This window comes from Salvelinus fontinalis, chromosome 38, assembly GCF_029448725.1.
Source record: "Salvelinus fontinalis isolate EN_2023a chromosome 38, ASM2944872v1, whole genome shotgun sequence".
Lineage (NCBI taxonomy): Eukaryota > Metazoa > Chordata > Actinopteri > Salmoniformes > Salmonidae > Salvelinus > Salvelinus fontinalis.
In genome coordinates, this window is record NC_074702.1 from 11679481 (window position 1) to 11694127 (window position 14647).

At 52.2% G+C, this 14647-nt stretch overlaps 1 protein-coding gene across 2 annotated transcripts in view; it reads right to left on the reverse strand.

Moving 5' to 3' along the window:
• Positions 1-14647, reverse strand: part of LOC129837981 (cell adhesion molecule 4-like) — a 290305-nt gene that overhangs the window by 19774 nt on the left and 255884 nt on the right. For both annotated transcript variants that reach the window (XM_055904586.1, XM_055904587.1), the window contains exons 3-6: positions 12375-12662; positions 11047-11208; positions 10560-10650; positions 7391-7563 (exon numbers count right to left, since the gene is read on the reverse strand). In XM_055904586.1, the coding sequence (XP_055760561.1) occupies positions 7391-7563; positions 10560-10650; positions 11047-11208; positions 12375-12662 (714 nt within the window). The remainder of the gene's footprint in view (positions 1-7390; positions 7564-10559; positions 10651-11046; positions 11209-12374; positions 12663-14647) is intronic.

The following is a 14647-nucleotide window of genomic DNA, read 5'->3' on the forward strand; positions in this document are numbered from 1 at the left end:
GAAGCAATGCGGCTTTCCTGGGTTGTGTTTCGGAGGACACACGGCTCTCGGCCTTCACCTCGCCCGAGTCCGTACGGGAGTTGCAGAGATGGGACAAGACTGTAACTTACCAATTGATTACCACGAAATTGGGGAGAAAAATAGTTAAAAAAATAGATAATAATAATCTGAGCGGTAGATCTTGAGTCAGAAAAGGTTGGTGACCACTGTTCTAGATGGTATGGTTACTACAGACATATGATCTACCATGACATACATTTCTATAGACTAGTAGCCAGGGAGACAGACATTGGCAAATGACATCGACACATTCACTATAAGACAATGGTTGGGATGCAGACATATTTTCTACCATAGACACATTGTTGATGACTCAGTAGCTAGGGAGACAGAAGATATTGTGTTTGATGGAAGCATTCTCTGTGAAACAATGTTATGGGACAGACACATTCAATATGAGACAATAGATTGGATACTGACACAATGGTAAGGTAAAATGCCTGTTGAGACAGTGAGGGTACAGTTAAGTGGTTTTAAGTGACTGAGACAGTTGGATTGAGTGAGAGGCTGGGAGCACGGTGCGTGTGTGTGAGTGTGTGTGAAACACTTTATCAAACTGTCCATTTGAAACAGCAGGGTGCAGTAGAAATATGTTTCATCGAACCACTGTGTGCCTCTCTCTCACGAGCCATGCGTCACGCACGCACACACACACACACTCGCGCACTCACACACACACACCTTGGTCTAGAGTAATTTATTGGTAACTCCTCTTCCGTCTGCTCTCCCTCTCTCCCTCTTCTCCCACTGGCCCTGAGACCCTCCATCTGTTCTTCCTCTGCCACTCCTCTTACATCAGCATAAACCTCATCCCTCTCTCCTCCTCCTCCTCCTCTCCTCTTCCTTTCAGCCTGTCTTCATTCACTCGTCCACATCCTCCCTCTATCCCGTCAGTGTCCAACCTCAGCTTTCCTGTCACTTATGCAACACACAAGTGTGTGTTTGCGTCATCCATGTGGGTATGCATACATGTGAGTCAGAGAGAGAACTTAAACCGGTTCTTCGGCTGTGAGAGAAAGACTTCACAAAGGAATGGGTCAGTATGTATGTTGTGTGTGTGTGTGTGTGTGTGTGTGTGTGTGTGTGTGTGTGTGTGTGTGTGTGTGTGTGTGTGTGTGTGTGTGTGTGTGTGTGTGTGTGTGTGTGTGTGTGTGTGTGTGTGTGTGTGTGTGTGTCTCACACCTGAGGCAGAGGGATTAATGGGCAGGGTCAGTCAGCTAATTAGTTGTACACTGATTCATATCTCTTGACCATCAAAACTACATTCTGGGAAGACTTATAAATAATGACTTCTCTCCATTTCTCTCTTTCATTCTCTCTCCCTCCTCTCTCCTCCAACATCCTTTCCTCTCTCTACTCAAATCTCCCTTCTTTCCCTCAGATGCGATCCTCCTCAACCTTAATCACTCTCCTCTCTCCACTCAAATCTCCCTTCTTTCCCTCAGATGCGATCCTCCTCAACCTTAATCACTCTCCTCTCTCCACTCAAATCTCCCTTCTTTCCCTCATGCGATCCTCCTCAACCTTAATCACTCTCCTCTCTCCACTCAAATCTCCCTTCTTTCCCTCATGCGATCCGATGCGATCCTCCTCAACCTTAATCACTCTCCTCTCTCCCACGCACTCTTTCATTCCGCTTCCATTCCCTTGTTCCTTGTCTTATTTCATTCCTCTATGAGCACCCTCTCTCTCTAAAGCTGAATTACTATGCGGCTGTACAGCCAGTCAGCACACCGCCAGGCATTCTCCTATCATATTGTTATTCTGTTCGCTCGCCACTCAGACACCTATATTCACGGCTGTTTTCTCATCTGCATGTTGAAGTTGTTGATAAGGACGTTTCTCTGAAATATCATTCCTTAAACTAGAGAGATAAAACACTCACGTATGATTGAACATCCCCTGTTTCTGCGTGTTTTTCTGTTCCGGTGCTGTAGTAAGCTGTGTGTCACTCACAACACAAGGCTAAATGTCATCTAGCCGCTGGTCAGAAGGCCTCGTCCCTTACCGCTGCTCCACATTGATTTGGTCACAGCCTACACTACTTTGACTTTCTCACTGTCAATAGAAGACTGTGAAGAGCCACAAGGGGAAATACACCACCTAGGATTCAGCTTTTTTCACCTAATCTTTCCTCTGTTTCTCCCCCCCTCCCTCACCCTCCCTCACCCTCTCCTAACCCCCTCCCTCCCCCTCTCCTAACCTCCCACCCTCTCTCTCACCCTCCCTCTCTTTTTCTTTAGTCATTCAATAAATAGAGGTATATTTTAATTAGTGACTTAGCTCATTACCCTAACCACTGCACTCATCTTCCCCCAGATCACAACTATATCTCTCCATCCATCCCTCTACCCTTTTCTTTTCTCCTGTCTATTCTCTCTCTCCCTCCCTCCATCCATCTCCAACACTCTCAAAATTCAGTTCTAATGGGCTTTATTGTCTTGCAGCAATCCATTTCATCACAGCAGCTCAGTTAAATGACATACTGTAAGCAGACCCTCAGGGCTTTGCAGAGACAATCAGTAACGTTCTCCTCTGAGCTCCACCAGCAATATCACCAACATCCCACCACACCATGCCATCCCACCACAACGCCATCCCACCACACCACCACCACGCCATCCCACCACAACGCCATCCCACCACAATGCCACCACGCCATCCCACCACAACGCCATCCCACCACACCACCACCACGCCATCCCACCACCACGCCATCCCACCACACCACCACCACGCCATCCCACCACAACGCCACCATGCCATCCCACCACAACGCCATCCCACCACAACGCCACCACGCCATCCCACCACAACGCCATCCCACCACAACGCCACCACCCATCCCACCACAACGCCATCCCACCACACCACCACCACGCCATCCCACCACAACGCCACCACGCCATCCCACCACAACGCCATCCCACCACACCACCACCACGCCATCCCACCACACAACACCACCAACACGCCATCCAACCACAACGCCATCCCACCACAACGCCATTCCACCACACCACCACCACCTCGCCATCCCCACACCACACCATCCCACCACGCCATCCCACCACACACCATCCCACCACGCCATCCCACCACACAACACCACCAACACGCCATCCAACCACAACGCCATCCCACCACAACGCCATTCCACCACACCACCACCACGCCATCCCACCACGCCATCCCACCACACCACCACCACGCCATCCCACCACAACGCCACCATGCTATCCCACCACAACGCCATCCCACCACAATGCCACCACGCCATCCCACTACAACGCCACCACGCCATCCCACCACAACGCCACCACGCCATCCCACCACAACGCCATCCCACCACAACGCCACCACGCCATCCCACTACAACGCCATCCCACCACACCACCACCACGCCATCCCACCACAACGCCATCCCACCACACCACCACCACGCCATCCCACCACAACGCCACCACGCCATCCCACCACAACGCCATCCCACCACACCACCACCACGCCATCCCACCACAACGCCACCACGCCATCCCACCACAACGCCATCCCACCACACCACCACCACGCCATCCCACCACACAACACCACCAACACGCCATCCAACCACAACGCCATCCCACCACAACGCCATTCCACCACACCACCACCACACCGCCACCTCGCCATCCCACCACACCACCACCACGCCATCCCACCACACAACACCACCAACACGCCATCCCACCACAACGCCATCCCACCACAACGCCATTCCACCACACCACCACCACACCGCCACCTCGCCATCCCACCACACCGCCACCACGCCATCCCACCATACCACCACCACACCACACCATCCCACCACGCCATCCCACCACACCGCCACCACACCATGCCATCCCACCACGCCATCCCACCACACCACCACCACGCCATCCCACCACGCCATCCCACCACACCGCCACCACACCATCCCACCACCACCATGCCATCCCACCACCCCGCCATCCCACCACACCACCACCACACCATCCCACCACACCGCCACCATGCCATCCCACCACACTATCCCACCACCACCACGCCATCCCACCACCACCACCACTCCACCGCCATCCCACCACCACCACACCGCCACCATGCCATTCCACCACCACACCATCCCACCACCACGCCATCCCACCACACTGCCGCCACCACCACGCCATCCCACTACACCACCACCACACCACATCGCACCGCTACCATGCCATCCCACCACCATCCCACCACACCACACCACCACCATGCCATCCCACCACACCACCATCCCACCACACCACCACCATGCCATCCCACCACACCACACCACCACCATGCCACCCCACCACACCACATCACCACCATGTCATCCCAGCACACCACCACCACGCCATCCCACTACCACCATGCCATGCCACCACACCACCATCCCACCACACCACCACCATCCCACCACCACGCCATCCCACCACACCACGCCATCCCAACACACCACCACCATGCCACCACACTACCACACCGCCACCATGCCATCCCACCACACCGCCGACACGCCATCCCACCACACCGCCACCACGCCATCCCACCACACCGGCACCATGCCATCCCACCACACCGCCACCACGCCATCACACCACAACCACGCCATCCCACCACAACTACGCCATCCCACCACACTGCCACCACGCCATCCCACAGCACCGCCACCACGCCATCTCACCACAACCACGCCATCCAACCACGCCATCCCACCACACTGCCACCAAGCCATCCCACAGCACCGCCACAACGCCATCTCACCACAACCACGTCATCCAACCACAACCACGCCACCACACTGCCACCAAGCCATCCCACAGCACCGCCACAACGCCATCTCACCACAACCACGCCATCTCACCACAACCACGCCATCCAACCACAACCACGCCACCACACTGCCACCAAGCCATCCCACAGCACCGCCACCACGCCATCTCACCACAACCACGTCATCCAACCACAACCACGCCATCCCACCACACTGCCACCACGCCATCCCACAGCACCGCCACCACGCCATCTCACCACAACCACGCCATCCAACCACAACCACGCCATCCCACCACACTGCCACCATGCCATCCCACAGCACCGCCACAACACCATCTCACCACAACCACGCCATCCCACCAGACCACCGCCATCCCACCACCATCTTGCTCCTTAACAATGGTGGTGACTGCAACCAACCAACACCTCATCCAGACTAACAACAATCTGATGAGTACAGGCTCTCTTGTGCATTCAGTTCACCCAAAACAGAACCTCATATCTATATTATATACGTACGTGGGAGCTTGACACGTGCACATGTATAATGCGCATGCACATCCACATTTTCTCTCTCTCACACACACACAGACTTAAACCTGCTGAATAAAGATTTTGCGGCATTGGGCCTAGCTCCGCAGAGACTCACCAACCTCTCACTCTCTATCTGCTTTTCAAAGCATCACCCAGCCTTGAAAAGCTCCTGCAACAAATTGGCCTCCGTTTTGTCCTGATTTTGCGCTTCATGGCCACATCAGACACTAGATAACTCTGGGAGCTGGTTGACGGGATGAGGGGTCGTTTTTCAGATCTGTCATAGTGAGCTGTTTTAGCTGACTCATCATCGCCACGAAGCCTTGCACTGTCAGGCGCCCCACCCCAGTGCACCTTGGGACTTCCAGAGGCAAGCGTGGCTAATCCAACTTGGGCAAGCCCCTAACTGAACAATAACCTGGCTTCGACCTCTCTCCCCACTTCCTCTCCCCCTCTCTCTGTCCCTCTTGGACTGAACAAGACAGGAACCCTCCAGAGAGCTCTGAACTACAGTACACCCAGAAAAGATGGCAAACTACTGCCAAGGTGAGAAAAGTAGGAGGAGGGAAGCAGAGAGAGAGAGAGAGAGAGGAGGAGGCGAGAGAACAAAGAGAGGATAAGATATATAGACATTTAGAGAGAAGGAGTAGGGGTAAGATATATAGAAAGAGAAAAACAGGAGGAAAGAGGGTAGAGAAAGAAAAAAGGAATAGGTTTGGTTGACAGAGAGAGAGGAAGGGAAACAAAAACAAGAAGAAGAAAGAACGAAGAGCCAGAAAAAGAAGGACCCTTCTAGGAGACGGACGATAGAGACCAAGGAAGAATAACTATTCTTGGAGACGGACGATAGAGACCAAGGAAGAAGAACCATTCTTGGAAACAGACGATAGAGACCAAGGAAGAAGAACCATTCTTGGAAACAGATGATAGAGACCAAGGAAGAAGATCCATTCTAGAAGACAGACGATAGAGACCAAGGAAGAAGATCCGTTCTAGAAGACAGACGATAGAGACCAAGGAAGAAGAACCATTCTAGGAAACAGACGATAGAGACCAAGGAAGAAGAACCATTCTTGGAAACAGACGATAGAGACCAAGGAAGAAGAACCATTCTTGGAAACAGACGATAGAGACCAAGGAAGAAGAACCATTCTTGGAAACAGACGATAGAGACCAAGGAAGAAGAACCATTCTTGGAAACAGACGATAGAGACCAAGGAAGAAGAACCATTCTTGGAAACAGACGATAGAGACCAAGGAAGAGAAGAGCATTTTCTTAAAGCGTGGACGTACTTCAAAGCCAGGCATGCCTAACCTGTGTTGCACAGTGAGAGAGAGAGTGTGGCTTTAGCTCTGGTGGTGGCTGACGATGGCTGCTCTGGCTAGAGGAAAGGTGGCATTCCCACCCACCTCCTCTCTCAACGGAGGATAGTTAGTGTTGTTTGACGCCTGCCGCTCCTGCCACACGCCGCCACTGCTCGGGAGAGGGTAAGGAGGCAGGGGATTAAGGGAGGAGGGGAAGGGGGGAGTAGAGGGGAGGATGAGGGGGCGCAGCCTAAGGCAACCCAAAATGTTACGCAACAACCCCCCTCTGTCTCCTCCTCCTACACTCTCTCTGATCTTCAGCTGTCAGATGTGAAGGCTGCAGTGAAAGGAGTAACCACTAGGGGGCCACACCCATGGGGTACACTGACTAAACTGACTACAGATGCTGAGTTAACTCAACCTCTAGCCCGACCCCCTATGCCCCTCGCACTCTCACATCTGTGAAGCATAAACAACTGATGAAGTGACTCACGCTTTTGATGTCTACATCTGTGTCTGTGTTACGCTTCTGATTTCTCATTCAAAAAGCTACGATAGGATAGGACGGTGAATGGATTCGGAGGATATGGAGGGTAAGCTGATCCTAGATCTGTGCCTTAGTGCAAATTCTCGCCGCAAGGCAGTGGTTGTCATGGCGACGGTGGCTCACCGTACACCAGCAGCGTGTAGTGGTCAGCGGCACGGCCGTAGTTATTCTGCGCCTGACACAGGTAGGTCCCGTTGTGTGATTGGCTGAGACGGGACACCTGGAGGGTGGGGCCAGAGATCTCCGCCCTCTCAGGTAAGGTGTCATTAATCCTAGTCCACTGGACATCCCTAGGCCTGCAGAGAGAGAGAGAGAGAGGAGGGAGAGAGAGAGAGCGAGGGAAAGAAGAGAGTGAAAGAGAAACAGAGGAGGGAGTGGAAAGTGTAAGAGAATTAGATAGAGTGGGGGAGAAACGAGGGGAGCAAGAGGGGTTAGGGAGTAGAAAGAGAGAAAAGATTAGGACAAAATAAGACAGGTGGAGGGAGGTTATGGGAAATAAAAGGTGAGGAGGGAGTGAGAGAGATTTTAAATTAGACCAAGGGAGAGGAAGACAGCATGACAGAAAAGAATTGGGGAGATTTATGGACAGAGAGAAAGAAGGAGAGGAGAGGGAGCAAAGAAAGATTTTGTGTCAGATGGAGAGAGGGAAAGTGGGACATGGGAGGAGAGAGCCAGGAAAGGAGATAGACAGAGATTTATGGGGGAGAGATGAGAGAGGGAGAGGCAGAGTAAGACAGGAGGATGGAGAGAAAGAGGAGACATGAAAGACAAAGAAAAGTGAGACAGAAGGCGACTGAGACTAAAGATTATTGGATTACATGAAACAACGAACACACACAGACACACCACACATTCTCACACAAAGCCCTGTGTGTGTGTGCATACTCCGTGCTGTGCTGGCTGTCCCTCTCATTCCACCCTGGCCAGATTACAATCCCAGCTCATCTACACCCTAATCCCTCAGGAAGCATCTAATTAAACCCCCCCTGGTCACACACACACACACACACACACACACACACACACACACACACACACACACACACACACACACACACACACACACACACACACACACACACACACACACACACACACACACACACACACACACACACACACACACACACACACACACACACACACACAAACACTTTAATAAACACACCCCTCCAACAAAGACAGGCAGTGTAATGAATTGGTGATTAACGGTTAACAGGAAGATTGTCCGGGGCCTGAGAGTGACGGGGGTACCGGGGTTATAAAGGAGAGTGTGGTGAGGTCCCTCCAGCATGAGATGAGGCAGGGGCAGTCCAGTGGATCGACCACCACAGCCACATCTCTCATGTCACTGTCCCCAGCAGGCTGTTACTGATCCTCACTGTGCCACACATACTGGCTCCTCAGCCTGGCTTTATTGTGGGGCTTTACTATGGCTTTACTCACCACACACACAAATAAACACACACACACACGAGCACATACACACACAAAGCAGTTTTTATAGAGCTTAATGAAGAGGCTTCAGTTGCCTCAGAAACACACACGCACAACAAACACATCACCGTGTCTAACAGGGGGCTTGTTACAGCCTCCTCAGAAACACACGCACAACAAACACATCACAGTGTCTAACAGGGGGGCTTGTTACAGCCTCCTCAGAAACACACACGCACAACAAACACATCACCGTGTCTAACAGGGGGCTTGTTACAGCCTCCTCAGAAACACACACGCACAACAAACACATCACCGTGTCTAACAGGGGGCTTGTTACAGCCTCCTCAGAAACACACACGCACAACACACACATCACCGTGTCTAACAGGGGGCTTGTTACAGCCTCCTCAGAAACACACACGCACAACACACACATCACAGTGTCTAACAGGGGGCTTGTTACAGCCTCCTCAGAAACACACACGCACAACAAACACATCACCGTGTCTAACGGGGGGGTTGTTACAGCCTCCTCAGAAACACACGCACAACAAACACATCACAGTGTCTAACAGGGGGCTTGTTACAGCCTCCTCAGAAACACACACGCACAACAAACACATCACAGTGTCTAACAGGGAGCTTGTTACAGCCTCCTCAGAAACACACACGCACAACAAACACATCACAGTGTCTAACAGGGGGGCTTGTTACAGCCTCCTCAGAAACACACGCACAACACACACATCACCGTGTCTAACAGGGGGCTTGTTACAGCCTCCTCAGAAACACACACGCACAACAAACACATCACCGTGTCTAACAGGGGGCTTGTTACAGCCTCCTCAGAAACACACACGCACAACAAACACATCACCGTGTCTAACAAGGGGCTTGTTACAGCCTCCTCAGAAACACACACATCACCGTGTCTAACAGGGGGCTTGTTACAGCCTCCTCAGAAACACACACGCACAACACACACATCACCGTGTCTAACAGGGGGCTTGTTACAGCCTCCTCAGAAACACACACGCACAACAAACACATCACCGTGTCTAACAGGGGGCTTGTTACAGCCTCCTCAGAAACACACACGCACAACAAACACATCACAGTGTCTAACAGGGAGCTTGTTACAGCCTCCTCAGAAACACACGCACAACAAACACATCACAGTGTCTAACAGGGGGCTTGTTACAGCCTCCTCAGAAACACACACGCACAACAAACACATCACCGTGTCTAACAGGGGGCTTGTTACAGCCTCCTCAGAAACACACGCACAACAAACACATCACCGTGTCTAACAGGGGGCTTGTTACAGCCTCCTCAGAAACACACACGCACAACAAACACATCACCGTGTCTAACAGGGGGCTTGTTACAGCCTCCTCAGAAACACACACGCACAACACACACATCACCGTGTCTAACAGGGGGCTTGTTACAGCCTCCTCAGAAACACACACGCACAACACACACATCACCGTGTCTAACAGGGAGCTTGTTACAGCCTCCTCAGAAACACACGCACAACAAACACATCACAGTGTCTAACAGGGGGCTTGTTACAGCCTCCTCAGAAACACACACGCACAACAAACACATCACAGTGTCTAACAGGGAGCTTGTTACAGCCTCCTCAGAAACACACGCACAACAAACACATCACAGTGTCTAACAGGGGGCTTGTTACAGCCTCCTCAGACACTTTATCCAGAGAATGCCTCAACTCCTCCGAATACTCCAAACAGCTGTAGTGTGAGCACAGCATACAGCAAACGCACAAACCAATCAAACAATCTCATAAATGTGTGTACATACAACACACACACACATGCACACTCACAGTGGGTTGCCAGTGATGGAGCAGGTGAGGCTGAGAGAGTCTCCCTCTCGGAGGATGCCAGGGGGAGGGATGATCCTCACTGTGGGGGCAACTGGGGAGAGAGGAGGAAGGACTGGTTACCATGGTAACCAATCAAGAGTGACTGTTGGCGGTTCTGTTATCACAACAACCCTCAGGGTGAAACAGCTGCTGCTTTGTTAATGGCTGTGGTGAACAGACACATCTGAAGAAGTATTCATACGTGTTGCTGTGATAGCCATGCAGGGCCATTTAAGCAGCAACAGTTTGGCAGTGACACTCATTATGCATATCTAAAGGGCAGAAAAGGCTGATCAAACTCAGAAATGGTGAGTTGATAAGTAATTTATAACAGAAGGGTTGACCACTCCAGACACCAAACACAAATGAGTCGGAGACCATCAGAAATGAGGGGATACAGCTTCAGTGTGTTGCCATGGTAACCCTCGGTGGCTGACCAGTCACTCACAGTGGACGTCGAGGCGGTAGTGGCGGACCCTCTTCTGCCCCCCCAGGGCGGGGTGGAATGCCTCACAGCTGACCACTGCCCCGTTGTCTCTCCTCTCCACAGGGAGACGGATGGTGCTGGACACGCTCACTGTCTTCCCATTTTCCTGCTGGGACACCACACCTAGAGAAGGGAGGGAGGGAGCATATCAGACAGAGGACGGGGAGAGAAGGAAAAGGCGCTGGTGAAAGAAGAAAGAGAGAAGGGAGAAGGACACATGGAGAGAGTGAGACAGGCATGATAGGTGACAAGGAGAAGAGGAGAGAGGGATCTGGACAGGCTCAGACATAAAAGGCAGATATAGAGAGCGTGAGATACGATTAAAAATATTTTAAAAGACTCCAAATGAGGTAGCGGAAGATGAGGAGGAGGAAGAGGAGGGATGGTGGTGTCCAAAACGGAGGCCTCGCAGTCACGTAATATGAGTCTGTGAAAATATGACAATAACTAACACCATGCTGAGTTTTCAATTATTTCAGCTGAGTGAACTGAAGCAGGCCCAATTGAAGCGTGAGATGAGGGCAGGGAGATACTGTCTTAATTACTGAGACATTCTATCCGTCAGGATCTGGAGCCTAACCTTTAATGTCACAGTGTATTTCACTCAGGGCAGGGCCCGCTCCACAGCACTACAGAGCAGAACAGAAAACAGGGCTGTCTTCTGTAGGCCCCACGCATCAGCCCACGCCGCTTCCTACGTAACCTTGTCACATCAGGGGACAGACATCTTTGTGAACACGGCATGGAAGTAGGAGACAGAGAGAGAGAGAAGAGGAGGAGAGGAAGACGGGGTGAAGAGAAGAGGAGTGAGGGAAAGGGCAGAGTGCTGAGTTAGAGATTAAGATAGAGAGACGGGATGGGAGTGAGAGACAAAAGAAAGAGGGAAAAAAGAGAGAGGTGGAGGGTATAACAGGACAGACAGAGGGTAAACAGCGGGACAGACACACAGAGAGAGGGACAGACAAACAGACAGCAAGAGCTGGACAGAAGGACAGATAAAATGGTAAACAGAGTGATAGCTGGATGGAAGTCTTGTCAGATGGGGAATAAAGAGGGAGGTAGATAGAAGGCTGGACAGAAAAGGAGAGAGTATGATGGAGTTTGAGAAAGAGACAGATGGATAGATTGACACAGGGACAGGCAGGTGGATAGATAGGGAACGTAGGAAGTGAACAGAGAGAGAGGCAGAGAGAGAGGTATGACTGAACAAAGACAGAGTCAGACAGACAGATACTGATAGATAGAATGACAGAGCGACATAGTGATAGATCGTCAAAGGATGGACAGACCTGGTATCTCCCGGCGGTCCCTGATCCAGCGCAGCGTGGCGGGGGGCTTGCTACGCGGCGACAGGCAGGTGAGCTCCACCTCACCCCCCTCCACGGCCTCCTGCCTCACCTCCACCGTGGGGGTGTCGGGAGGGACGGACACGGACAGCGTGGCCACTTGGTGGTGGGTGTCGTCAGTGTAGAGCTGGCAGAAGTAGCCGCCCTCGTCTGTCACGCTCACGTTGGTGAGGGTGATGCGCACCAGGCGGGGAGTGAAGAGAACCATCTGGAAACGGTCGTCCTTCAACGCTGGGGAGGGAAGGAGGGAGACAGGCAGTATGGGGGGGGGGGGGGGGGGGGGTCAAGACAATAGGAAAACCACAATTGGAGATAAACACATAAATATATGGAAAGAAAAGCAAGGCCAAAGAAAAGAGGAGCGGGGGAATAACAAGGAGAGTGAATAGAGGAATTGAAAGGGGGATAGCGAAGGAGAAGAAGAATTAAACATAGTTAATCCAACACTGTGACCTCCTGACCAAGGCCATAGTATCATAGCAACCACAGAGGCAGTGAGAAGAGAGAGAACCTAGAGAACGGACATAGGAGAGCAAAACTATGTTTCTTTAGTTGTCAGAGAAAGGGAAACATCTATTGTGAGAAAATCATGATAACAAATAATGCTAATAACCGTCAGAGTGTGACAGGGACTCGATGGTCATTGTCTCATAAACCTCCCCAACCCACTTTGTATCGACTGACTGCACAACCTCTCTCTTTCCACTCTACCGCCCGCTCTTCCTCCCTCTCTTTCCTCTCCTCCCCCTCTCTTCCTCCCTCTCTTTCATCTCTACCGCCCTCTCTTCCTCCCTCTCTTTCATCTCTACCGCCCGCTCTTCCTCCCTCTCTACCGCCCTCTCTTCCTCCCTCTCTTTCCTCTCTACCTCCCTCTCTTCCTCCCTCTCTTTCATCTCTACCGCCCTCTCTTCCTTCCTCCCTCCCTCTCTTTCCTCTCCTCCCCCTCTCTTCCTCCCTCTCTTTCCTCTCTTCCTCCCTCTATTTCATCTCTACCGCCCTCTCTTCCTCCCTCTCTTTCCTCTCTTCCTCCCTCTCTATCCTCTCCTCCCCCTCTCTTCATCCCTCTCTTTCATCTCTTCCGCCCTCTCTACCTCCCTCTCTTTCCTCCCTACCGCCCTCTCTTCCTCCCTCTCTTTCCTCTCTTCCTCCCTCTCTTTCCTCTCCTCCCCCTCTCTTCCTCCCTCTATTTCATCTCTACCGCCCTCTCTTCCTCCCTCTCTTTCCTCTCTTCCTCCCTCTCTATCCTCTCCTCCCCCTCTCTTCATCCCTCTCTTTCATCTCTACCGCCCTCTCTTCCTCCCTCTCTTTCCTCTCCTCCCCTTCTCTTCCTCCCTCTTTCATCTCTACCGCCCTCTCTTCCTCCCTCTCTTTCCTCTCTTCCTCCCTCTCTTTCCTCTCCTCCCCCTCTCTTCCTCCCTCTCTTTCATCTCTACCGCCCGCTCTTCCTCCCTCTCTTTCCTCTCTTCCTCCCTCTCTTTCCTCTCTTCCTCCCTCTCTTTCCTCTCTACCGCCCGCTCTTCCTCCCTCTCTTTCCTCTCTACCTCCCTCTCTTCCTCCCTCTCTTTCATCTCTACCGCCCTCTCTTCCTTCCTCCCTCCCTCTCTTTCCTCTCCTCCCCCTCTCTTCCTCCCTCTCTTTCCTCTCTTCCTCCCTCTATTTCATCTCTACCGCCCTCTCTTCCTCCCTCTCTTTCCTCTCTTCCTCCCTCTCTATCCTCTCCTCCCCCTCTCTTCATCCCTCTCTTTCATCTCTTCCGCCCTCTCTACCTCCCTCTCTTTCCTCCCTACCGCCCTCTCTTCCTCCCTCTCTTTCCTCTCTTCCTCCCTCTCTTTCCTCTCCTCCCCCTCTCTTCCTCCCTCTATTTCATCTCTACCGCCCTCTCTTCCTCCCTCTCTTTCCTCTCTTCCTCCCTCTCTATCCTCTCCTCCCCCTCTCTTCATCCCTCTCTTTCATCTCTACCGCCCTCTCTTCCTCCCTCTCTTTCCTCTCCTCCCCTTCTCTTCCTCCCTCTCTTTCCTCTCTTCCTCCCTCTCTTTCCTCTCCTCCCCCTCTCTTCCTCCCTCTCTTTCATCTCTACCGCCCGCTCTTCCTCCCTCTCTTTCCTCTCTTCCTCCCTCTCTTTCCTCTCTTCCTCCCTCTCTTTCCTCTCTACCGCCCGCTCTTCCTCCCTCTCTTTCCTCTCCTCCCCCTCTATTCCTCCCTCTCTTCCCTCTCCT